The 26,470-nt window shown below is 42.0% G+C and overlaps 2 protein-coding genes across 8 annotated transcripts in view; one reads left to right on the forward strand and one right to left on the reverse strand.

Annotated features, from left to right (window-relative positions):
- comta (catechol-O-methyltransferase a) lies at window positions 1-21,024 on the reverse strand. 5 transcript variants are annotated; one of them, XM_048241007.1, is made up of 6 exons: window positions 21,003-21,024; window positions 6,298-6,469; window positions 5,172-5,289; window positions 2,799-2,992; window positions 902-1,033; window positions 1-782 (listed from the first exon to the last, which is right to left on the reverse strand). In XM_048241007.1, exons 2-6 carry the CDS (start codon window positions 6,466-6,468, stop codon window positions 603-605), a joined length of 795 nt encoding a protein of 264 aa, XP_048096964.1. In that variant the 5' UTR covers window position 6,469; window positions 21,003-21,024; the 3' UTR covers window positions 1-602. The 5 variants fall into 5 exon arrangements, with proteins under 5 accessions (XP_048096964.1, XP_048096962.1, XP_048096963.1 ...); XM_048241005.1 differs by lacking the exon at window positions 21,003-21,024 and adding an exon at window positions 20,503-20,788; XM_048241006.1 differs by lacking the exon at window positions 21,003-21,024 and adding an exon at window positions 19,412-19,538.
- cdk16 (cyclin-dependent kinase 16) overlaps window positions 20,027-26,470 on the forward strand; it is a 25,373-nt gene continuing 18,929 nt past the window's right edge. The window contains exons 1-2 of one of the 3 annotated variants that reach the window (XM_048240997.1): window positions 20,027-20,370; window positions 24,491-24,672. In XM_048240997.1, the coding sequence (XP_048096954.1) occupies window positions 24,555-24,672 (118 nt within the window). In that variant the 5' untranslated portion in view covers window positions 20,027-20,370; window positions 24,491-24,554. The remainder of the gene's footprint in view (window positions 20,371-24,490; window positions 24,673-26,470) is intronic. The other 2 variants (XM_048240998.1, XM_048240999.1) reach the window with 2 other exon arrangements.

The raw sequence follows: 26,470 nt of genomic DNA on the forward strand, positions 1-26,470 counted from the left end.
AAAATTGACACGAAACTTTGTTTATTGTCCCATAAAAAATGAAAGGATATGGCATACAAATCTATTGTGCACGCGAGATACTTTTCATTAACAAAGGGTAAAGGGATTCAGTTGTCCTGGAGAGGGAGAGGACTAGGCAAATGTACAAACGCAACAATCATTCAAGAAGCCAAATGGTGAATACACTTAAAATGTAAACATGTCTGACATTCTGTCCTAGTTCATGTTTAAAGCACTCTCATTTTCACCATACACCTGCAATGCAACATGGTTTTACAGGGAGACTGTGGATGTCTGTATTCTATTCATATTAAGACAAGTGATGAGGGCAAAACATCTATGAATTAAATTGTCCCAGTAAAGGTGAGTCGGGGAATCTGGTAGAGGATTGGCCGATTTCCTCAAATGTCAACAATCAAATTTACACCCCTCATGTCTGCTCCTGAAGCTCAGATTGAGCAGTAAAACAGTGTATGGCTGTCTGGTCCAAACCACTATATACAGTACAGGGTATTTTAATTATGGACAGCACCTTTAAAGGTTAATTTTGTTTTCTTTTGATTGTGCTCCTCCTTTGGATAACCACATCTGCCCCCTTAGTTTTATCCCAAGTAAACCGATTTCTCCAGACCATCCTCCACTTTAGTATACTCAAGGTGGGATTTAAAGTATTTGCTGTCATATTTAGGGCTACTCCGAACATAGGCAAGGTAGTCTGGGGTTCCCGGACAGATAACATTATCTGCCATCAGGACAGAACCTTTTCGTAGCAGCCCGCATTCCTGGGGGAAAAGAAAGGGAAAATGTTAATCTCAGTGTGGTGAAGTCTGTTGGCATTTAAAAGGTAGAACATGTTGAATCACTGAGCTAGAGAACTTGTATAATTCTGAAAGCTGCTTGCCTCAAGTAATTTGGTGTCGGGAAGATATCGGTCTTTCCAGTGGTCCAGGAAAACCAAGTCAAAAGTTGTTATTCCAAATTGCTCCTTTATTTTGGGGATGATGTCTCCTGAAGGACCTTCTACCAACAAGACCTGTTGCATTAAAGTAGAATAAGTGACCATTTTAGTGTTAGATGCATGTACAAACATGATTCCTAATGACATTTTTTAAAAAGGACTTGACATTTAGGGTTCTACAATGGTATTGTGCCTTTATGTGGATGCCACAACAGATAATTAATTATGAATGTGAGATAAATTGTAATATACAACCAACATATTTTATATACAGTGCAACCGGAAAGTTTTCAGACCCTTTTAAGTTTTCCACATTTTGTTTTGTTTCAGACTCATCTTAAAATGGATTACATTTTTTCCTCATTAATCTGCACACAATACCCCAACACTTCACAAAAAAGCAGTTGTTTGGAGTGTTTTGTAAATTTTATAAAAATAAAAGACTGAAATATTTAATTTACATAAGTATTCAGACCCTTTGTTATGACACTTGCAATTGAGCTCTGGTGCATCCTTCTTCTATCAATGGTCCTTGAGATGCTTCTATAACTTGATTGGAGTCCACTTGTGCCTAAATTAATTCATTGGACATTTTTAGGACACATCTCCTTATATAAGGTCTCACAGATGATGGTGTATGTCAGAGTGAAAGCCAAGCCATGAGGTTGAGAGAATTGGTCAGACAGGTAACCAAGGACCCAATGGTCACTATGAATGAGATCCTTTGAGAGGATGAGGGAAGCATAAAGAAGGACAAACATCACCAAATCATTCCACGAATCAGGCCTTTATGGTAGAGTGGACAGATGAAAGCCATTTTTTGCCGGGAATTTCCAAAAAAGCACCTGAACGACTCGGAGAAGTAAAATCATCTGGTTTGATGAAACCAACTATTTGGCCACAATTCCCAACGGTGTGTGTGGAAGAAACCAGGCACTGAGCTGCACTAATGTTTGTCCTACGCTTCTCTCATCCTCTGAAAGGAACTCTGGATGTCATTCATAGTGACCATTGGATCCTTGGTTACCTGTCTGACCAAGGTCCTTCATCCCGGATTACTCAGTTTGGCTGAGCGGCCAGATCTAGGAAGACTGTTGGTTGTTCCAAACTTTTCCATTTGAGAATGATGGAGACTACTGTGCTCTTGGGCACTTTCAATGCTGCAGAAATGTTCTTGTATCCTTTCCCAGATCTGTGTCAACACTGTCTCGCAGGTCTACGGACAATTCTCTCAACCTCGTGGCTTGGTTTTCACTTTGACATACACCATCATCTGTGAGATCTTATATAAAGAGATGTGTTAATTTCCTAATAATGTCCAGTGAATTAATTTAGGCACAGGTGGACTCCAATCAAGTTGTAGAAGCATCTCAAGGACCATTGATAGAAGTAGGATGCACCAGAGCTCAATTACAAGCGTCTTAACAAAGGGTCTGAATACTTATGTAAATGGAATATTTAAGTCTTTTTTTTTTTTTATATAAATTTACAAAACACTCCTGTTTTTTTGTGGAGTATTGGACTATTGTGTGTACTGTAGTACTATGACGTGAAATTAAGTAAGTATGTAAGACACCCTGTCTCTATTGACCAATGTGCACCAATGTTTAATATTTCAAAAACAGTCTTTTTTGTTTACTCTGTAGCCCTGCAGATATGTCTGGGTTGGTTTCTCAACTTACTGACTGCAAAATTTAAAACCTTGATCTCTCAGACACCAAAGCATTCGCTATATGTAAACTCAGCTATCTTGTCTCCTTAAGTTGGACTGTTGACCTTGGCACAAAAAAACCCCAAGAAATTTGTCTTTACTTTTCATAAATTCAAACAACTCCATTACCTTCTCCTGTAGCCCAGCAAACTCAATGACCTGACGGGCCACCTTTGCGAAGTCTGGGTTAAACTCCAGAGTGATGAGTTTGGTCCCAGGCGCCAGTAGGCGGGCAATGCGCACTGTGGAGTACCCGCAGTAGGTGCCAAGTTCTAGAGTTGAGCCAGGACTGACCTCACACACCACCGAATCCAAGATGGTCCCTACACACACACACACACACACACACACACACACACAGTTGTAATGAATAGAGTACTTCAGTGACAACAAAAGGCTGTGAACATCAACAGGATTCATTTCCATATCAAAACCCCATTAGACTCTTGCACTTACTCCTTAGTGCTGTTAATGGACAGCTTTTGTGGCATATAGGAACGATGCTGTACACATGCTCACAATACTTTCTCTCCCCAACACCAAAGAACTTTCCCTCTGTCGCACGCACGTTATTTGTTTATCCAGCACCGGCTTTGCAAATAACAATGTCCACAGACAAGGTATAATATTTTGCATGACTTATAAAAGCACAATGTATTGCGACATCAGATGCAAGTCAAATTTGTAGTTTCTTATGTCTCATTTCATCGAACTACATATCCGCTACCCGATCTGGCAAACTTACATAGTGCGGTTATAGCCGATAGAGGGCCGCGAAGAGAATGCAGAATTGCTGTTCACCCTGTTACGAGTTGATGAACCACTGAAACGATTTTGGAAACATTATTTTAAGCAAGAAAAAAAAACTCTTTGGTGTTGCTTTAATAGTTCCACATCAACTTGTTCAAACAGAGAGATTCTGAGTCTTTCTAAGTTATTCATTAAAATATATACATATATTAAATCATTCTACTATGAAGCCATTTAAATCAAAGTATATGTATGTTTTTTCATGTACATACATGTTCAACTGCCACCCTGTGCAGCCATGCAGAAGTCCCAGTGACCTAGCATTCAGCTGCAAACCTTCACTACACATTCAGGGCAGTGTTGTTTGATATGACTGAGGGCTGTTCACTCCAGACTGAGGAGGCTAGCACTGATTGAGGAGAATGACTAGGAAACGTCAAATGGGAAGAGGCTTACTCAACCTGCAAGACTGGCATGTACCACTAATGTTAAAAACTGAGCACTATGTTTCCTTTGAGCGCTGTAATCTCTGAAACATAACACGTCTAATCTGGACTTCACTAGGTTGCTGTATTATATACTGCTTCTGGTGTTTTTGTCTGATAGCCTGCATTAGAGATATCTGAGAAGACTTTTGGATATTTTAACAAGACAATTATTTATTTAATAGTGATATCCATGACATTTTTTTGATTTCCTGAGCATTCTAACCTCACAATTATTTCCCTTTTTAGTTAATAAGCACACTCAGAGTGAAAGACAGATCCAATCCATGGTTCACTCCGGAATGAAAGAAAATTAATTACAAATAAAAACACAAAATTCCCTCCCTACACATATCAAATCAGCTCTTCCACTATATAAATGAGATGTGGTGAATGGCATTGTGTATGGGTTGAATAGTAGAAAACATTGTGCTGCCCTTTTCATTGATCCATCAAAAGCATTTGATTGATACACAAAAGCATATCACAAGAGCAGCACTCCTAAGAACCTATATCTTAGCATCTGGTAAGATGACAAACTAAGTTAAGGCAGAAACTGGGCTTTTTTTTTAATATACAGGCACATTTTCCAGTGCTGTGCAGGAAAATGATTATTGAGCCAGCGTTAGAATTAGATTATGGTGACTCCCACTGCTCCCACTGCTCTGAAACCACTGGACCTGGTCTATTATTCTGCCCTCTGCTTTATTACTGGTGATGCCTACAGCACCCATTATTGCACCCTCTAAGGTTGGTTGCTTCTCTCTCTCAGAGAGACGTGACTAACATTTATATTTACAAAGCCCTTATTGCCAAAAGCCTCTCTTTATACTTCATCACTCTTCAATCAATTCAGTCAACACTACAGTATCAGACTTGCCATGATCATATATCACTTCAGGTACCAAAAGTTCCTGTAGGACTGCCTTTGTATATTATGCTCCAGTTACCTGGAATAAACTGCAGTCTATTTTCAAACTTTGTAAGCTTCCAACAGTTTGCAAATAAGATTTTAAATCTTCCGGGTTCAGAGTGCAATTGTTTGAAGTGATGTGATGTGTCCTATATTTGTATTCCTGTACTTGAACGACTGGTGGTCTAGTGGTCTCTTTTAAGTATATCCTTTTTTGTTTTTGTTTTGTTTTATTTTCTTTTATTACTGTTTTGTTTCAACCACTTTGTGCTTTTAAATTGTACTATAATTTTATGTCCGATCACTTTGCCGATGAAGTTTAATTTCTATGTACACTCAAGTGTCCTTTCCTACCTTTCTCGTCCCCCACGTTCATAGCCCACTCGCAACGCCGGCAGAAATGATCAATAGTGGAGATGACGCTCTGGGGATCCCCTTTGGTGGCGTTCTTCTGCACTGCTTTAAGAAGCCGCTGTGAGAGGAACAGGAGGGTCTGGTGTTGAATACCACTGTTGATTTTAATGAGTCTAAATAGCACTCCTCTAAAAGATTGCCGACAATATGCAATATGTAGATTTAAAATGTATTGCACACGATCTGTGAGCTCCCAGCTTGATTGATTTCAATTAGGGCTGTCAAAATAACTGATTAATTTCGATTAATTAATTTGAGAAAAAATAACTGATTAAAAAAATTAGTGCAGATTAATCGATTTCTGTATGTCCTTTGACCCCGAGCCATTCTAGTCAGTAAAAATTAGGCTGTAAAATGAAGGAGAGAGAAGAAAAATGTGCTGCTTGGATCCTTGATTGGAACATTTACTTTTAAAAAACGGCCTGACGGTGTTGATAAAAAGTAAAGTGTTGAAAATAAAGTCCTCTGCAATGTCTGCAGCAAGGAATTTGCATATCACCGGAGTTCATCAACTCTATAGTCGCACATCAATGCAACGAAATAAGTGTTGACATTGAGGGGAGTGCTAATTTATTTTCATTGTGTCTCCAAGGTAATATCTGTGGCCTGAAATGCCTTGTATGTGAAAAAAAAACTTCTTCCCGAAGCACTTTATTTTGAATTTATTTCCTCAGCATATTAGGTCATATCATAGATTATTATGGCAATTATTTGAACAGTGAAAATAATAATAAAAGAGTTTTTGAACTTTAATGTCACTAATGCTGATTATTCAATGATTCATTTGAATTTAAATATTTAAAATACTTTCACAGCAAAAATTATATATGCGATTAATTTAGATTAATTAATCACAGAGTATGTAATTAATTAGATTATTTTTTTTAATCGATTGACAGCCCTAATTTCAATCAATGCACAGAAACAGGATACACTGATAAATGCAGACATTACTATAAAGTAAAAATCTTCATGCTGCTGATCTCATAAAAATGATGGCATTTGGCCCAGGTGTGCAGATGAGCCCATAAACAAATAGGTTTACAAACACAATCCACAAGGTCACCTGAGGTCGCGTAGAGCCTGTGATGAGGTCCAGGAAACGCTCAACGATGACATCATGCCACAGGAGTGCGGCCGAGGCATTGTACTGCACAGCTACGGGGATGATCCAGAAGAAGAGGCTGTAGAGGACAGCTGCTCCAACCACACACGCCGACAGGACACCCAGCAGCATGCTGCGGTCAGTGGGGGAAAAGGGAGAACACAGATCACACGCTCGTTCAAGGAGCGATCTCAGATCATGGCCCTGGATACACAGGGGGCTGGCAGAGCATTTCGGTAATAGGTGAGAGGAGGAACTCTAGCTCAGAAAGTGAAGAACCCTCCTAGTTTGTTTTAGTCATTTGCAAATGTTAATTCATTGTTAAATTATGTTAATTAGTGTTTTTCTGGAGGCAAAAGTAATAGGTGACATAAGATGGTGCATTGCATGGGTAGGGCAGGATTTTTTTTATTATACCATTGCTACCTGGCACCTCTTCAGTCAGTAGGTGAACTAAATACTGTATGATATGAGTGCACTCTTTTTCCTTCACCAAAACCAACAGTTAAACAAGTGGAAGCATTGTCAAGGAAATATAGGACAGAAACCACAATCTATGGGTCTGTGGGTCATATACCTTTGCCTCCTTTCAATTATACCCTGCACAAAAAATGACAAATGAACATAAAGCTTAATATCTGTAGTTTCATTACACTTTCACAGTCCTTCAAAATGTTAAACTTTTTGTGTTATTAATAACTACTTATCTTGGGAATAGTGCCCAATGCACAGTGCATTTCCACTTTTGGTCATAAGAATAGGTTGTTCTCATGAGACTCACTCATATTTCAGACTGGTTCCCTCACCACGATGAGAAATACCTGTGCTCACCTACCTGTAGTCTGACTCATAATGCACAAGGCAAGCAGGGCTGTAGGTATTTATAATTTGTGAAATGTATATGCCACTCTGGACACTTTCCAAGTATTTCCGAGTTATTTCCCACCAATATCAGGCAGGGGAAAAGACAACAGAGAAAGCGGTCTCATTCAACAAATAGTACTAACCATGGTATGGACCAAGGACAATACATTTCATGAAATAAAAGAGGATGCACATTTGGTCCTTAAGACAAACCCTAACCCAAGACAAAACCTTCAGTGTAACATGGCAGAAATGTACCAAATATTATTACTGGGCCAATATAAACGTGTGACGTGTTTTACCCATCATTAAAGCAATGGTCCCTTGTGTACTTCTGGCTGTGTTTCTATAGCAAGCTGATGTTCAAGAATATAGCTGCAAGCAGCAATGTGGGGGCCAAGCAGTGCGCTATAGCAGGAATGGAGTTGCCATGGCATGAGCAAGCACTCACAGCAAGTTTGATTGCAATTGGATAAAGAATGGCTGAGATATAAGCTCATTTACTTTGTTATAGTGCCCCTAGAGGCGAAAATTACACCAATGTCCTTATGCGTTCTCACAATCATCTACCATGTCCCTGGACTTCATACACCAAAGAGTTGCTGAGATGTGAGCTCAATTTGTCTATTACAGCACCCCTAGAGGCCAAATGAGACCACTTTCCTTGCATGTCCTCACAATCAGCTACTTTGTCTCTGTATTAAGTTTGGACTTCATACATCAAAGCGTTGCTGAGATACAAGCTCACTTCCTGTATTGCAGCGCCCCCTATAGAGGCCAAATGATGCCAATTTCCTAGGGCGTCATCATAATCAGGTAACATGTCCTTATACCAAGTTTGGACTTTGTACCTGAAAGCATTGCTGAGATACAAGCTCACTTCCTGTATTGCAGCGCCCCCTATAGAGGCCAAATAATGCCAATTTCCTAGTACGTCCTCACAATCAGATACCAAGTCCCTGTACCAAGTTTGGACTACATACATTAAAGTGTAGCCGAGATGTTAGCCCACTTCCTGTTAGTCGGCATCGTCGCCATGTGTAATTTATGGAGTGAGGATTGTCTCAAAATGATTTAAATATATAAAAGGATATATATACATATACATATACATACATTTATAAATATCCAAATACAAAATACAAATATAAAAATGTGACATACAAATAAATAAACAAATTTATATAAATAAACGTGTCTTTGTAAATATATTTTCGAGATTTGAAAATAAATATGCTTGACTTTGTAAGTGGAATCTGCATTTGTGAATCTCCTTTTTGCTTTTATGTCGATGACGTACTTTTGAGACATTCCTACTGCACACCAAGATCCACAAATAAATACCACTAGATTTGAATCTTGAAGACACCCTCCACTGAACAACCAGCAGATGGCAGTGTTGTACAACATGTCTGTTATCAACTGATAGCAACTGAATCTTTCCGACGCTGTTTTCCCTAGTTCAGTTCAGTCAAGTGGTCTATGACTAGCAGGATTAACGACATGGAAGACACTGGATTAAATGGATAGGTAAGTAGTAACAACTAGCCAGAACGATTTATTATCGGTTTCGATGTCTAGTGCCGTTTTTAATTTCATAGACTGTAAATAAGTCCGTGCGTGAATGCAATCCAGATTCGACCCATTGGTGGCGCTAGAGTGTTGGGCATAGAGTTCTGGAATTTGGTGAGAGTGATCATGGGACAGTGCTGAATCAGTGTGCCAAATTTCAGAACTTTAGCGGTTCAATTTTCGGCCAGATTTTGACCTGTTGGTGGCGCTAGATGGCTGGGTTTAGAGGTCCGTAAATGAGTGTGAATGGTCAGTGGAGTGTCCCGAAACTTTCTACTAATAAATCTGCACTTTTTAGCCAGGCGTTCTATGGGCTGCCATAGACTCCAATGGCGGAAGTGTAATAATAGGAAAAGCTAGTAACTCAATGGGTGCCTTCGCAGCTTCGTTGCTTGGCCCCCAATAACAAGCACAAAGCTCGAATCAACTAACATGACTGTTCATATTATGACTCAGAGCTGCAGACTGTAACACAACACCAACAGTGCTAAACCCTGCACCACATGTGTTAAACACATCTAAACACAAACCGGTTCTTCTGTTTTAGTAGCCCATTATTGGGGGTCAAGCAGCGAAGCTGCAAAGGCACCCATTGAGTTACTAGCTTTTCCTATTATTATTATTATACATCCGACATTGGAGATGAAATTTGGCAGAAAGTTTCGGGACACTCCACTGACCACTGACCTAAACCTCAGCGCCAGGTCAAAATTTGGCTCAGTTTGAAACGGATCTCTGAAGGACCATCCCATGATCACTCTCACCGATTGCATTCCGCGATGTGACCATTGAATGGTCAAATTTTCACAAATCAATCCCTGGACCGACCTGAGTTCAATGACTCTAAAGCCATATTGGACCTCAGATGCCACGTGCCAGATTTTTCAATTTCAATTTTGTTTGCCCGTGACAGCCAATCAAATACGGCGATGAAGCCGCCAAACAGGAAGTGGACTAACATCTCCTTGACGCTTTAATGTATGAAGTCCAAACTTGGTACAGGGACTTGGTATCTGATTGTGAGGACGCACTAGGAAATTGGCATCATTTGGCCTCTATAGAGGGCGCTGCAATACAGGAAGTGAGCTTGTATCTCAGCAACGCTTTGATGTACAAAGTCCAAACTTGGTATAAGGACCGGTTACCATATTGTGATGACGCACTAGGAAATTGGCATCATTTGGCCTCTATAGGGGGCGCTGCAATACAGGAAGTAAGCTTGTATCTCAGCAACGCTTTGATGTATGAAGTCCAAACTTAATACAGAGACAAAGCAGCTGATTGTGAGGACATGCAAGGAAAGTGGTCTCATTTGGCCTCTAGGGGTGCTGTAATAGACAAATTGAGCTCACATCTCAGCAACTCTTTGGTGTATGAAGTCCAGGGACATGGTAGATGATTGTGAGAACGCATAAGGACATTGGTGTAATTTTCGCCTCTAGGGGCACTATAACAAAGTAAATGAGCTTATTTCTCAGCCATTCTTTATCCAATTGCAATCAAACTTGCTGTGAGTACTTGCTCATGCCATGGTAACGCCATTCCTGCTATAGTGCACTGCTTGGCCCCCACATTGCTGCTTGCAGCTATATTTGATCTTTGTAGTTGTTGTTTTAACTGTAACTTGACAACCAGTAATCTCTTTACATTCATAGGAAAGGTCCCATGTGTTAGTTAACCTTTGGACTAACCTTTGGTCTGCTATGTACCCTAGATTTTTATGACTACGTTCTAGTTCTTGTTCTTACTATCACTAGGAATACCTGATCCATTACTAGTATCTGACAAATACATTTTTAGGGGATTCATAGAAATTCAGATCAAGAATTTCTTATGGCATATTTACCCAGACTTTCTCATGTGCTCATGCCTTCAATCATAGGCAGGCAAATATTTCCCTAAACCTGTGAACACTCAGAGTAGCCCTTAGGGAGGATGAAAAACAGCATGGGAAATGCCAAACATTCCTACTCAGTCAAAGCCGAGGGTCTAAGCTGGCTGGAGTTAGCAGAGGCTCAAAGCATACGTCAGTCTATCTGTGAGTGGGTAGTGGTGCCAGCACCTTGCTCTCCTGTTGTTTCTATTTAAGTCAAGTCAAGTCAAGTCAAGTCAAGTCAAGTCAAGTTTTTTTATATAGCACATTTCATACACAGAGGTCATTCAATGTGCTTTACATAAACAAAACCAAACGATAATAACAAATAAAAGCATAGAAGGGCAATATAGTCAAAGAATAGTTAAAAGGTAAAGATCATAATAAAAAGAAAACATAAAACACAAGGTAAAATCATTTAAAAATAAAGAATAATTAGTAAGCAAAAACAAAGGCAAAAGTAGTAAAAAAATAATAAAAGACAAAGTAGAATAATTATCGAGGCAGATTCAGAATTTGTAACTCGGCACAGTTAGCAGAAAGCGTCTGAGAACAGTTTGGTCTTAAGTCTAGATTTAAAACTGGCTACAGTTGGGGCCTTTTTAATGTCATCCGAAAGTTGGTTCCACAGCTGAGCCGCATAGCAGCTAAAAGCTGCTTCACCATGTTTAGTTCTAACTGTAGGTTTTACTAGCAGGTTTTTCACCTGGGACCTGAGAGGACGAGAAGGTGTGTACTGCTGAAGCATGTCTGACAAGTATTTAGGTCCTGCTCCATTTACTGATTTTATAAACAAGCAATAGTGCTTTAAAGTCAATTCTGTGACTTACTGGAAGCCAGTGCAAGGACTTAAGAATTGGAGTAATGTGGTCAGTTCTTTTAGTTTTTGTTAGAGTCCTAGCTGCTGCATTTTGTATCACCTGAAGCTGTTTAATAGTCTTTTAGGAAGGCCTGTGAACAGTCCATTGCAGTAATCAACCCTGCTGGAGATAAATGCATGAATGAGTTTTTCTAAGTCATGTTTTGACATCAGCCCTCTGAGTTTGACAATATTTTTGAGGTGGTAAAAAGCTGATTTAGTTATCGCTTTCATGTGGCTGTTGAAATTTAGATCACTGTCAATTAATACACCAAGGTTTTTAACAGTATCCTTTGCCTTCAACCCTTTTGTGTCAAGGAGAGTGGCAACCCTAAGTCTTTCCTCATTTTTACCAAATATAATTACTTCAGTTTTTTCTTTGTTCAGCTGAAGAAAATTTTGAGACATCCAGGTGTTGATTTGTTCTATACACTGACACATAGATTCAAGAGGACCATAGTTGTTTGGTGATAGAGCTAAGTAAATTTGTGTGTCATCTGCATAGCTATGATATGAAATCAAATTATTTTGAATGATTTGTCCAAGTTGGTGTTGAGGTACAGTTTCCGATGGCAACAAAGAAGCTCCTTTCTTGTAGATATGATTTTAGCCAGCTGATAACTATGCCTGTAAATCCAACCCAGTGTTCTAGTCTGTGTAGTAAAATATTGTGATCAACAGTGTCAAATGCTGCACTAAGGTCCAGTAGCACTAGGACTGATGTTTTCCCTGAATCTGTGTTGAGGCGTATGTCATTGGAAACTTTAATGAGAGCTGTTTCAGTGCTGTGATTTGCCCGAAAACCAGACTGAAAGTAATCAAAATACCCATTTGATGTTAGGAAGGTGGTTAATTGATTAAAGACTACTTTTTCAATAATTTTGCCAATAAAAGGTAGATTGGATATGGGCCTGTAATTGTTTAGCATGGAGGCATCCAGGTTATTCTTCTTGAGAAGTGGCTTTACAACAGCTGTTTTCAGTGACTTAGGAAAAGTGCCAGACAGCAATGATACATTTACAATTTGAAGGACATCCGCCGCTATGAGGTGAAAAACAGTTTTAAAGAAATTGGTAGGCAGAGTGTCTAAGACACATGTGGAAGGGCTGAGATTCTGTACCGCTTTTTTCAAGTGTTTAAGTAGTCTATCAAGCTGAACTCTGACATCAAGTTTAGTTTCCCTCTGTTTGTTGCTGGAAGTTCAGGTTGTTGAATTTGTAATTGAGCAGATATGTTGAGTCTGATTTTGTCAATTTTACCTTTAAAAAAGATGAAAACTCATTGCATTTATTAGTTGAGAGAAGTTCAGGCGCTAATTGTGAGGGGGGATTTGTTAACTTATCAACAGTTGAAAATAGAATACGAGTGTTATTTGAACTTCTATTGATAATGTTAGAAAAGAAAGACTGTCTTGCTTTGCATATTTCAGAGTTATATGTGCGGAGCATCTCTTTATGGATTTCATAGTGGATCTGAAGTTTGTATTTACGCCATTTTCTTTCAGTCTTCCTACACTCTCTTTTTAGAAGTTTAACTGCTGGATTTTGCCTCCATGGTGCTTTCTGTTTGTCCTTAACTTTCTTGAATTGTAATGGAGCAATGTCATCCATAATGTTTGCCATTTTTTTTTTTTTTTGATCAAATAAGTCTTCAGAGTCTGACAGTTGACTTGACTTTAGTGAAAGTGCTTGCTCAAAGAGAGCACTTGTCTGATCATTTATGATTCTCCTTTTTACCATCATAGCTGTGTTTTGAGTGTGTGGGGACATAGACACATCAAAGAACACGCAAAAATGATCAGATAAGGCCAGGTCTTTAACAGCTGTAGAGACATCGAGACCCTTTGTGATAACAAGGTCAAGGGTATGGCCGAGAGAGTGTGTTGGCCCCTGTACATGCTGTGTTAGGGAGAAAGTATCGATTAGTGCAATGAATTCCTTGGCATAATTGTTTTCAGGATTATCCACATGCAAGTTTAGATCCCCTGATATAATAAGACAGTCATACTCTATGCAAACAACTGATAGCAGTTCACCTAGCTCTTCAAGAAAAACTTTAGCTGAATGTTTTGGAGGCCTGTAAATTGTCAGTAATAAAATCTGAGGAGAAGACTTAATGCATGCACACAGATATTCAAATGAAGTAAAGTCACCGAATGACGACTGATTGCACTGAAAAGACGTCTTGAAAATTGTGGCTATCCCCCACCTCTTTTATTTGCTCTGGTAGCACTCAAAAACTGAAGTTTGGGGAGCTGATTCGATGAGAGTAGCAGCACTGTTTGCTTGATCCAACCATGTCTCAGTTAAAAGTAAAAAATCAAGGTTGTGTGTGCAAATTAGATCATGAATTAAGAATGATTTGTTTGAAAGAGATCTGATATTTAGGAGTGCTAGTTTTGTTAGTTTAAGTGTTGGGGAAATATGATCCATGGGGAAATCTGAGGTTGATGTGGTGCGGGTAGGAGATTGGACTGGTTTACCCTATAAGCTCGATGCATTTGTGTTCTATTTCTTGTCAATACAGGAATAGAGAATGTCATGGGCTTACTGGGTCCCGCATGTTCTCAAAACTACTGTCAGTACCATTTATATTGCAGGGACCCTGAGAATATCATGCAATACAGTCATCATATAATTGTCCCCTGCTGCTGCCATCTGTATTTTCCACTGCACATTCCATGCTATATGCCGGCTGAGAAAATGAACTAAGAGGTTGCTGCTGCTTAAGAGATCCTTCTAAACGGGGGGGGGAGGGGAGGGGTGGAGGTGCCCTTCGCTTCTTTGGTGCTAATGATCTTGGGCTAGTAAAACTCTGCATGGCTACTGGTAGCAGTCTCTCCATTCTTGCAGGGAACATCATGTGCTTGGGTGGGGATGATGATGGGTATTCAGGGGATCCTGTGGAGTTTGAGTGGGTGGTGGGATGAAGGGGTGGGGATGGGGATGGGAGATTAGGGGGATTTGTGTGGCCTGGGGAGTTTGATTGGGTGGGGACGTGATTGGGTGTGGGTGGTGATGGGAAATCAAGGAGGTTGGGGTTGAAAATTGATCCAGAGTCTCCATCTGCCTGCTGAGGTTCTGGGGAGTTTGTTGCAGACGCTCCGCTTTCAGCATGTATTCCAGTAGTGTATTCCATGTTGCTGTGTCTTTGTGGTGACAAGGAGACGACGGAGGTGGGGAGGGGTATTGGTACTGGTGTTACAACATGACCCTTCCTTTCTGATATCCTCTCAGCAGCTTTGATGGGTGCTATCTCCTCATGCTCATCACATCCATTTGTTTGCTGAGATTCCAGGGAGTTTGACGCCAGTGATTGACTTTGAGTCATTTTAGCAGCACCCATCTTATCTTGTCCAGTGGACATGGCTTGGCATTGTTGAGCTGGTTGTTTATGTTTCTCCAAGGTCTGCATTTCAGTGGAGGCTAGCGGGTGGTTATCAGAGGGCCCCACAGCAGGGGAGGTTGGGCATATCTCTGTTTCAGCCTGTGCAGAGTGTTTTGGTTTAGCTGAGTTGTTGATGTCATCCGCTTGTTCCGTCTGTATGGCCACTGAGCGCTTATCAGAGGCTCGGCTCAAGGTTGGCAGAAAAAATGTTGGGTGCAGGAGAGAGAGGTGATAGTATTCGGTTAAGATCTTGGCCCCAGTCCAACTCAGCTCTGTGCTATTTGGTCTGAAGTATTCCCTGCGATTCCAAAAAAGGTTGAAATTGTCAATAAAATTCATCCCAACTGAAAAGCATGTTTATGCGAGCCAGGTGTTTAAACTGAATAGTCTGGAAAATACAAAGCTTCCCTCTGCTGGGAGTGGGCCACTGATGAAAATTTGTATTCCAAGCTCATATAGGGCCGAGAAAAGTTCCTTGAAATCTTCTTTGACATACAGCTGTTCTCTGTAGATGTCATTTGCTCCAACATGCACAATGATGCGCTTGATAGTTGCATATTTTGACACCAGTTCTGCAAGCTTGTTTTTTGTGTCAGACACTGAAGCATTTGGGAAACAACATACAATCATCCTTTCCCCATTTATATGTCTCACAGCAAAGTAAGCCTAGAACGAGGGTTGTGGGATGAATAGGGGTCGAGTCCTGCTTCTTGTCTGTGCCCATCTTTCTTTTGTTGTGGTTTGATCGCTGCCTGCTTTGGGTCTGTTCCTGGGAAATTCCTCTCTCACGTCCGGAGGCATTCAAATCTGTTCCATAGTGTTAGGGGCTGTGGGCTTCCCTTAGGACCACAAGCCCTGTAGTAGTTTGCTGATCTGTCTGTATTTCTGATACGAGGCCTGAAGTTAACATCTGAATTTACTGGTGTTGAGGTAATTACAGTTCTTGTATTACGTTTTTTGTTTTTTGGTCTGGCACCTTGCCTGTGCCAAGGCTCTGTACTCACATTTCCCTTTGTGAGGTCGATGCCTTCATCTGCTCTATTAGCAGTGATATTAGACTGCTGGGTTACATTCTCTGCATTTCCAGTAGTTGCTGTACTCACTTCATGAGATGCCTCTCGTAGTTCATCTGTCGTTGATGGAAGGGCATGCATCTTTGATTCCAAAGTAGAAATCCTCTGTTCTAGCTCAGTACATTTTCGGCATGATCTCCTGAGTCTCTGGCCGGAGGAGCGCATTTTGCTTTAATCCAACTTCAAGGTGACTTGCCGTTCAGTTTTTGCTCGTTGACTTGGCTGGCTCATTTAAAGTAAAAAACTAACCACTAAAGTTTCAGATTTAAATGTACTGGTTTCACTGTCTTTGCTAAACTAGCTTGTAAATGAAATAAAAGAATGAAAAAGAGTGGAAATTGCTAAAAGGATAGGTGAAGCAGGAGCAGTGTGAAATGCGTCCTACTCGCTTGAGTAGGAGTTGAAAAAAAAAAAAAAATTAAATTAGAGGATTAGGGAAATTGTTTAAACACCTCACTCAGGCTGGAATGTTGTTTCCGTGCCATTGTGTAAAAAATGGCCATGTGCCAAAGGTGAAGAGCTGTGTCGAAAGGTTTTCCCATCATGTTGTCTTTATCTGCCTCTGACACAAGTGGCATGGGGTCATTGTCCAATTGGACCATTTCAACACAAAGCTGTGGCTCTCTCACAAATCGTCACATGAACCATGAGTCTGTCTGAATTTTGCAATTTTTGAAAAAGGCACCTCTTCGATTTGTTACCATTTTACACCTCAGTAAAGTATACAGATAAAATAAGTGAACAGATAAAATAAGTGTAGTGTTGCACAACCAGTGAGCCACTAATAGGTAACATGCGCAGCACACTAAACAGACACTAAAGATTTAGTAAACACACTGCTCCCTGCCCCCTTTTGCTCACACTAATAAAGTAGGTCTCATCGATCTTCATGTCTGCCAAGGGGCTTGGAGGGAGAGGAAATTAAAGCACGGCCAGATTTTGACTAGAGCACTGGCACATACATATTAATAACGGCTCAGCATGGTGCTACAAAATAAAACTCCACACAGAAACGCTTGAGTATCTGCTGCAGAATTACCCCTGTGTTACAGATGCACTAAATATTTAATGCAGAGTTTGTGCACATCAAATGAAGTAGTTGTTTGTTGAATGATATGAATTAAAACACAAGTTCTCGCATGTAGTTCAGATTGTCAATCTCCGGAAAACATATTAATTAGTTGTAAACAGACGAGAGTTGTGAGCAATTTCTACACTACATGATGAATTAAAGATCTGCCCTGCTCGTGTTGGTATAGAAAACATGGTGGTGATTAAGAGTTGCTGAAGCACTGGTTCAGGAAAGTAAGCACGTGCACAACACACAACACACACTGACTGTTTTACAGCTGTTACATTTCCTCGAAGAGACGTTTACAAAAGAGCTGCTAGAAGATCATGCAAAACAGAAGGATTTTCAGCGCCACATCTTACTTCCTGCTGCAGCTGTCTCCACGCGTTCACAGATGATTCCTATTTCCCCTTCTCTCCTTCGTTGCCCTCCTACTCAGAGACTCTCTGCACACGAGAGCATTTAGTCTTCACCTCTGTCTCCTCCCTCCCTCCCTCCCTCCCTCCTCTCGCTCTCCGTCTCTCACTCTCTCTCACAAACACACTCTTCCACTCTCTTTTGTTCTGTCCCTTTGCCTTAGTGCTTTCCACTGAAAGAAATGTGCACTGCTGCTAGAGGTTCACCAGGCTCATGCAGAGACAAATGTCCCTCAACCACACATCATGGGTGGACACACACACGCATGTACACCCTCTCAGACTGGCATATAGACTCATGCACCCCTATAAGCAGCCATGAACACACTGCTAGGGAGAAGAGCTGAGCTCAGGCCAAATGGGCTGAGTTTTAAATCCCTCTTTAGCCAATCGTGCAGTAATCCCTCTCTTTCTTTCTTCTACCCTCTTCTCATCCCTCTTGCCACATCTATCTCTCTCTCGCGCTTTCTGTCTCTCTCTCTGCCCCTCCCCCTTTTTCACTGGAACATACACATAAAGCTAACAAAGGAAAACCCTTGCACGTTTTTCAGACATGCTGAGCTATCTGGTGTGCTGCACGCAGGGATAACATCACATGGACACATGTCAGCCATACAAATAAAGGAGTGACATATAGAGCTACCACAGGCCAATGTATAATGAATGTTTTTAGTGTGGTGAAATATGCTGTTTTGAAGATAAAACGTCTCTAAATATTTCCTGCCGGTCCTTAGAAAACCAATTTTTACTATTATTGATGTTAGCTTCTGCAAAGGGGCCAAAAGGACACAGGCTCTCCCCTTGGTCTTTCCTATCTGCCATCTACAATCTCCATCACCCACCCACATTCTCCTGCTCACTGAGTGCCTCTGTTCATCGCTGGCAATTATATGTGGCTAATGCTGCACTATTTTTCTTTGAAGGGAACGTTAATACTGCATCAACCAACTATTGATTTTAACTTAGCCTTTACCCTCTGGCTATGGTCGTATCCATTGAACATGAACTACACCTACCCTTCAAGTCTTTGTGGCAGTGGTTAAGTCAATATATCCGGTGATATCATCAAGAGTAGCTACATGCACAGCTGTTTCAGATCATGTGCTTGTTGATGAGAAGAGACTTATGGCCTAAAGTGTCTACTTGTATGTTTATTTATGGAAAAAAATATTATTTACTATTGAAAGTTTTCAAAAGCTTACAAACCATATCTTGATTTTCAGTGATACGTCACAGGCTTTGTTCAATCCCAGCGTTTATTGCTGCATTTATCAGGCACAATCAGTTTTCCTTTGACTAAACAGTGGCTACTTGTGGCTCAATGGGGTACTTTATATTCAAATAGGGGCCACAATACATTATTAAGGCAAGGTCAGACACACATTGCCTGCCTACGGCCGAGGGGCTAAGGTTTCATCTAAGTCCAGCTGAGAGAGGCTTATCAGTGCTTGTTAGTTACTTCAGGTAAAATGTTCTACATGCTGACTGAACAGTCTCCAGCGTTCACTTTGTGAAACATAATACAATGGAGATCAATAATTAAAATGGTTGATTGCTGCGTGTAAAATGAGACACATAATGACAAAATTACGATGTTGTGTGGAATATGGGCCACACAATCATTATCTTAGTACAAGTTTGGCTACACGCAATATGCTTTTCCACGCCTTTGCTGCTGGGGGGCTCATGGGCATGCCACAGTTATGACTCATTCTGAGCCTTTACTGCCCAGCATGGCCTAAAGTCCTCCAGGGCAGTAGGGCTTTCCAGGTTATGTTTCCCCCTTAGTTATCTGTGGTATGTTAAAATAGCTGGGCAAATCTGAATGTACATCCAGAGCTGTAACACATAATCAGTAGTAACACTGAGAGAGAACAGAGAGAGTGAGAGAGAGAGAGAGAAAGAGTGAGAGAGAGAGTGAGAGAGAAAGAGTGAGAGAGAAAGAATGTGTGATCAAACCTCTGATGTAGTCCTCTTCTGAGTGAGACAGCTGTGTGGGAATTAGATGCCAGTGAAGGACTTTCCCCTTCAGTCCCTTCAGATTACCAGAATAATATTTTTTCTTATCTAGTTGTTAGGCCTACATCTGAAATCAGTACGAATAGACGGATATTAGGCTATTTATTGGCTATAGCAGTGTCAGACAATGTCTGACATGAATGAGAATTCCAACCACATGGCTACCAAATTTCTTTCCAAGCAGAGTTAAAGGTTAAATGCTGGATAAATAGCCTGCTGGATAAATAGCCTGCTCTATGATCATTAGTACTTCATATGTAGAATTACTAAATATGTTATTACATACACAGAGAATAGTTTATTGTGACATGTTTTTCCACTCCTCACAAGCGGATTCGCAGAGAAACGCATCACTTTTGTTCTTATACCTGCTTTCTCACTCCCCTGAGCATTCGGGATCATTGGTACAGTCTGAGTTGGTTGAATGGAATTTGGGTCAGTCCACTTTATGCCCGTTTTAGTTTATGAGGGGGGGCGTGGGGGGGTTATGTATTTAAATAAGCGATTACGTGGAAGCTACACTTTTCCAAACACAAGTAGAAGGAACATTAAAAACAAATATCTGAATCTGCAGTCTGCAACTGTATACTCTTGTCATTGTTTCAGCGAACGCGTAATTAACTTATCTCCACCTCTCCAATCAGTCGGAGTGAGTGACTCCTGAGTCTATTCGCAGCTGCTTGACTATCCCTCCACTCCGGATTTGGCAAAGAAGGGAACAGCTGCTGTAACGTTTTAACAATTTTGGAGAACGCGACCCGGGACATGCTGTCAGACGGAGGGGAATCGGTACACCACCCGCGCCAGTAGAATCATGGCCGAGGACTACTGGGAGAGCGCACTGGCTTTGGGATATTATTGTTAAGATTACAAGGGCATAGAGGATCCCGCGTCCTAGGGTAAGCAATCAGCCAAATCTGTCCAGTAAATTAGCTGGCGGACATTTTCCTATGTCTGAAGTATTGCGTTAGAGGCATTTCATGACCATTTAAAGAGTGTCAGGTCGAAATAAAACATTAAATGTGACTCACCAACTAGCCGGAGACTTCAGCGTTACTGTCGTGCTAGCTCCATTGATGTCAAAAGATTGCACCGCGCTAGCTCGCTAACCACCTCTGACTTGGGAATCTCCTCAGATGTCGCCTTGTTCGGTTTGGGATAAGGATTCCGATGATAACGTTAGACCCTATATTTCGCCCTGGGTTAACGAAATAAACTGGATGCGGTTTGTCCGTTCATCTGTTAGGCGTAGCATGAGTAATTATTCTACATTCCTATGCATTTTAGAAGCAATTGACAAGCTATGGAGTGGACCGAGTGCACCCGAAAGGGCCATACGCGTCGGTAATACAGCTAACTATAGCTCTGCTGCTAGTTAGTTAGCTAGCTTGCTAGATTAAGTCGCAAGATTAACTTGTGAGCTAAACAGCTAACATTACCAAGTGAATTCTCTACTTGTACGTAATAACAACGCAATTACTTATAAAGCAAGTGATAACGTTACAGTGTAATGCAAAATACAAGTTCATACTTGGTGATGGCTGTGCCCGTGCTCCTCCAGTCTCTCGTCACCGGTAAATATTTACAGAGTGATTTAGGCTAGTCACGGTAATATAATGGATTAGCACTTTTTATGGTAACTCCCGTCTTTCCGTCGAATTTGGGAATTGTACATGGTTTTCCGCTATCCGCGTGAATATTGTCAACGCCGAAGGTTTCATACCAAGACAAAGGTTTATGGTGAAGATGTCCCGTAAAAATTCTCTTATTTTGAAGAAGTCTTTTTTGGTGGCGAGCAGCAGGAGTCTCACCAGATGAAGATGTTGTCTGTGAGCATCAGACATCGTGTTTTTGTTGATTTATTATTATCTGTATGAGTTTTCCTACTGAGAATAGAAATATTTGAGATATAAGGGATTTTGTATCAGACAAGGGAAATGCATCTGAGAAAGGTGTCATCAACGTGCAAGTCCCCAGAAGTCAAGAAATGAGTCACTGTGGCTGTGGTAAGCACAGGTTTGCCACCCCTTATTATCCAAGAAGCTCAGCAACCCTTATAATCTTGTGTTGGAACAGCTTGCCGAACATCAAATGCCCATTTGATCTGCTGTGACAAAGCTCCTGAGAATGGAGACGTGCACACCTTCAAGGGGGAGTATGACTTACCATACTATAATCTTTATCCAGACCGATTGAACCAGTTTAGTAAACCTGAAATGCGGATAGCGTCCATAGAGTCATTTAGCAAAAAATTGAGCAAAATGAAAGTCTGTGAGCATCAGACTAATCCAAGGGAAATGCATCTCAAAAGGCCAATTATCCAAAGCAACCCTATAATCACAGCTTGCCGAACCAAATGCCCATTTAGCTGTCTTACAGGCCATGCTGTGATCGTTGCTGTTTTTTCCAGGCCATGTCTTTTTTTTTTTCTCTAATGTCACTAACATTTGCATGTACCTTAATTACACCAGTGTCATTGAGAAAATTTGATGGTAAAAATGTCCCTTTCTAACATACTGGAGACGTGATTTTGTATTTATTTACGTGACGTCTTTCATCCACAAACTGATTGGTGACCCTTTAATTATCAGAGCATCTGTGATGTGTTGACAGGACACAAGAGTCAGGCTCTCCCTGTTGCATTCGTCCATGAGAATGTGGACTGGGCAGTTTGTGACTCCAAGGCCCTTAACTAAAACTGTATGTGTGTGTGTGTCCACAGAACGAAAGCCACCCGAATCCAAGCAGATAGTTAGAAGGAAAAAAAGGACAGCACTTAAAATGGTTGTCCTCTTGGGTTTCAGGTCTAGGTTTCCCCCTCTGTTTGACCGCTTGCTCCCTCGGCCAGGGGGGCAGCACGAACTCCGCTAGCACCATCCTAGCAATCCAAACTATTTGTAACATTAATCTTGTCATCCCCTGGATTGTTTGCATTGACAGTAACCTGAAGTGATGCGCCTCTTCTGTTTTTATGAGGGTGCGGATCATATGTCCCCCAGCCCCCACTAAAAAACTAAAATGTTTCCTACGGCTGCATTTTGTAATGGCAAGCCCACAGAGCAGGAAAGGTGGAAGAGGCGATGCAGAGTGCACACACTGCAGCAGAATACTGAATAAGAAGCCTGGCAGCACCCCATTGCCTGCTTTTTATGATGCTTTTACTCGGATTAATGTCACTTTATTCTCCCACCCTCCCCTATACATTGTCAGCAGAGGGAAGATGTATACATATCAGGGAGTGTCTACCGGTCTGGAGTGTAAAGATGCTTTCATATACACTGCAGCACCCGGGCCTGGCCGCAACGTAACGCAACACTCAAGTCCTCCATCAGCGAGGAGTGGAGAGAGTGCAGTTCAAGTCTGAATTCATGCGGTTGCAACAGTGAAGTGGCTCGCTGCCGTCGGCATGTGGGCATCTGTTTGTGTGTTACAGATCTCATTTCCCTCTCTCGAGCATCAGAGCAACAGATATCATCATCTGCTCTCTCTCTTCCTCTCTCTCTCTGTCTCTTGCACTCTTCCCCTTTTCTCTCTGTCTGACTGAGTGTTTTTAAAAAATGCTCTAAGCCCTCATCATTGGTCCAGTAAAAAGGGGGAGGGGGGGGGGGGGGGGGGATTCAACAGGGACTTTTAGTAGGTCAGTGCCCTAAGCGGGAGAGGTCTGAGAGTGCAGATTTGAAACCGGATTCTGGGTGGCTTCGGTTGTTCTGCATGTGCCAAGGCAAGTGATTAGTTGCAGAGGAGAAAACACAAGCCTTCTGGCTGCTTGGCACGTCTGGAGAACTGTCCCCGAGTTTCTCCCAGGCCCCTTCCAGACCGGCTGGTGGTTTGTTTGTGGAACTGTTATCTAACCAGTTGTCCTCTTTCGTCCCCAGCTTTGGTATGTTGGGAGTTGTTTTGTGGCAATAATATTCTGGGCTATCGAGAAATTTGATTGCCGACTTCCCATTTGCCAGCGGAGCAGAGCTGCATTGGCACTCTGAGGAGGAATCCCTTGATTCTGTAACAGAAAAAAAATATGCTGTCATTTTTTCCATTGGGTCTCTGTCTATTAGTAGGAATAGAACGATAATAAAAAAAAAGGATGTGAAATGACAGCGGGCACAGCCATTAATCCTCTGGTCTGCGCGCTGAGTGTAAGTGCCGTTGGCTGAGTGATGTATTTATTGTGAAAGCTATCAGTCACTCGACAAGATGCCTCTAAGCGCTACAAACTCACTGGATAGCATGCTCTCTCGTTCACCTCACTCCTCTCTCTCTCTATCTCTATCTCTCTCTCTCACTATCTCTCTATCACACTCTCCTTGCTCCCTCTCTTTTCTTCCCCTCTTGGTGATGATTGGGAGAACATGTTTATGATTTAAACCGGCATGTAGGCTATATCCGTAAATGCCATCTGGCTGATAGTTGTCCACATACTGTAAAGGGCACATACGGTGGTTTACTTTTAAAGCCTTTTACTGTAGATTGTCACCATACCAGCTCAATCAAAGCACCCTTGATCTGCTGATGTTCGGGGTTGGGTAAAGGTTGATGTCGGTGTATTATGGCATGTTTGTGTCCGCAATGATGGTTCACAGTTTGCTGTGTGTCCCAAGGGAGCCACCGTTAAGAACTTCTGCTTTTGTGTGTTTGCTTTCTGTGCCTTTGTTTGCGCAAGTGTGTGTGTCTGGGATGAAGCAGTCGTGCCTGTGTGTCTTTGCGTGTCTCTTGTGAATGCCCTTGTGTATCTGTGTATTTTGGTGTGTATGCGCATCTCTGGTGCAGTGAGTGAGTGAGTGTTTGTTTTTTTCCCTGTCGGAGTCCACTGCAGGCTGCCTGAGCCGCCGCTCTGGCTTCAGGCTTTTGTTTTTTCCTCCAAGTGCCTCTGCCCAACCCTTCACTCTCCTGTGTCACATCCCTGTGTCCCCACCTTCGTTCGTTCGTGCGTGCGTGCGTGCGTGTGTGTGTGTGTGTGTTTATGCGTGTGTATATTGGCTGCATAACTATTTGTGTTCTTGTTTTTCCTGTGTGTGCCAGGCAGGCTGATTGAACAGTGGCTGCCCCTCCTCCCTCTGCATCACGCCCCCCCCTGCCGCCGCTGATGGACCGCATGAGGAAGATCAAACGGCAGCTGTCCCTGACACTGAGGGGGGGCAACAGCAGCGACAAGTCCCTGAGCGAGACCATCAGCTCCCAGGACAACGCACACAGCGACTCCGGTACAGTAAAACCCAGAGCTAGGAGCTGGACACAAACAAGGTTTTGCCTAGTTTCTGGAAGAGTAAATGATCAACCAATCAGTCTGATGTTCATACATCACTTTGAAACAGCATAGTTATGCTCCAGTGTTAAATGATTGTAGTTATATGAATTGTTGTGCATTTTGATTCATCAGCAGGCTGATCATGGTACTTTTTGGCTTATCTAACACATGGTAGTTGTAGGCCGAGACGCCTGTAACCCATAGTGCAAGCGCGAGCGCAGACGGTGAACTGACACATGGAAGCCTGGAAGCTGTGCGCTGAAACTTCAGTTGCAAATAGGCTTGCGGGCATTTTGAGCTAACCTAGCACTTGGCGTTTCACCGCTGTAGGCTATGCCACCAGCAAGCAGCATAGCGCCGGGCTTCAACTGTTTGGGTTATTCAGCAGGCAAAGGCACAGAAGAATCTCTGATTGCCTTTTCACCTTGTTGGACCCCAGCTTGATGGCAGCCGTGTTGTTTCACATCCACCAGACCGTCACTAAAAACGCAGATGGGGTTACAGAGACGGGTGGGAGGTGCACAATTACCACTCACGAAGCCGCAAAGGGTTTAGTCAGGCATGCGTCACTGGCGGGATCGGTCATTTATGCCGAAACAGCCCCTCCTATGCTCGAGCTTTGCTGCGTTTCGCCGGCCTCCCCCACGAGGCGTCAGCATCGCTGTCAGAGACGCGACCCAGCGACGGCGAGTTGCGGCGGAGGAAGATGGAAGGAGTCTCCGGAGAGTTATTTGAATGTCGACGTTAATAAATTCCTCACGCGCTCCCCCGGTGTTAACCTTCCATTTTCAACGAGGCTCTGATTGCGGCCTCATAAATTTCAGTTGGCCCGAGGAAAGTGAGCAGCTTCTTCGTTCTTAGCCCTGTTATATACAGCACTATCTACTTAAGGAAGATGTCGGGAATTCCATTATGCACTTTCCCCAAGAGGCCTGTTATCCTCGCAGCAGAACTAGAAAGCCACTCTGTCAAGGAGCCGGATGCTAATGCAGGGAGGTCTTGAAGAACCGCTGGTAAAAGAGGAAGAACCACCAGTTCATGTAATGCGGTTCACCCCGGGGCCTCTCTGAGACTGAGTGATGCAGGGCACACAAGACATCAGAGTGGGAATGCTACGAAGCAAGATTAGCAGCATGTTGAGTCCAAAGCCAGAGGAGCCAGATTCAACGTTGGCAAAAAGAGGCAAATGTTTGTGGCAGACGGGATTTGCTTTGAACTTCTAAATTATAATTTTGTTTGGTGTAAACATTTCAAATTGTTCGGTTTACACTGTAAACAAAAATGATGAGCGACAAGGCAATTGGCATGAATGTTTTCCTATGTTTGCTGAAAATGAATGTACCTCTGGCTTTAGGTTCAACATACCAATAATCTAGGTTCTTACTCCTCAGGCAGGAGTTTTGCACACATATACACACGTACCTACACACACACACACACACATGCACACATACATACATAAATACAGTAACCTTAAAAGCTCTGGATGGGTCTTCCTGAGGATTCTACTGGCTGTTGGACACAGGCGCATACGTCTCAGGGTAGGGTGGAGCGATGGCAAAGCTAATCTTTCCTGCTTGCTTACTTATATATATTTTTTTTAAAGCATGTTTTATTTTACAAGCATGTCTCCTTCCTCCTCCTCTTCCTCGATCTCGATACTGACTACCTCTCTCTCTTCTCTAATCACTTCATGTTTCTTTATTCCGCCTCCTCAACAAACTTCAATAAAACCGCTCCAGCATATTCATGTT

The sequence above is a fragment of the Alosa alosa genome, chromosome 4 (assembly GCF_017589495.1).
Source record: "Alosa alosa isolate M-15738 ecotype Scorff River chromosome 4, AALO_Geno_1.1, whole genome shotgun sequence".
NCBI lineage: Eukaryota > Metazoa > Chordata > Actinopteri > Clupeiformes > Clupeidae > Alosa > Alosa alosa.

What these genes read in the sequence shown, in the direction of transcription:
- comta (XM_048241007.1), bottom strand. Translation starts at nt 6,468, where the DNA reads ATGCTGCTGGGTGTCCTGTCGGCGTGTGTGGTTGGAGCAGCTGTCCTC. An exon ending in GAACGTGGGGGACGAGAAAG is followed by an intron (nt 2,993 to 5,171) that starts GTAGGAAAGGAC and finishes GTGTGTGTGTAG; the next exon opens with GGACCATCTTGGATTCGGTG. An exon ending in TTGCTGGGCTACAGGAGAAG is followed by an intron (nt 1,034 to 2,798) that starts GTAATGGAGTTG and finishes TTAATGCAACAG; the next exon opens with GTCTTGTTGGTAGAAGGTCC.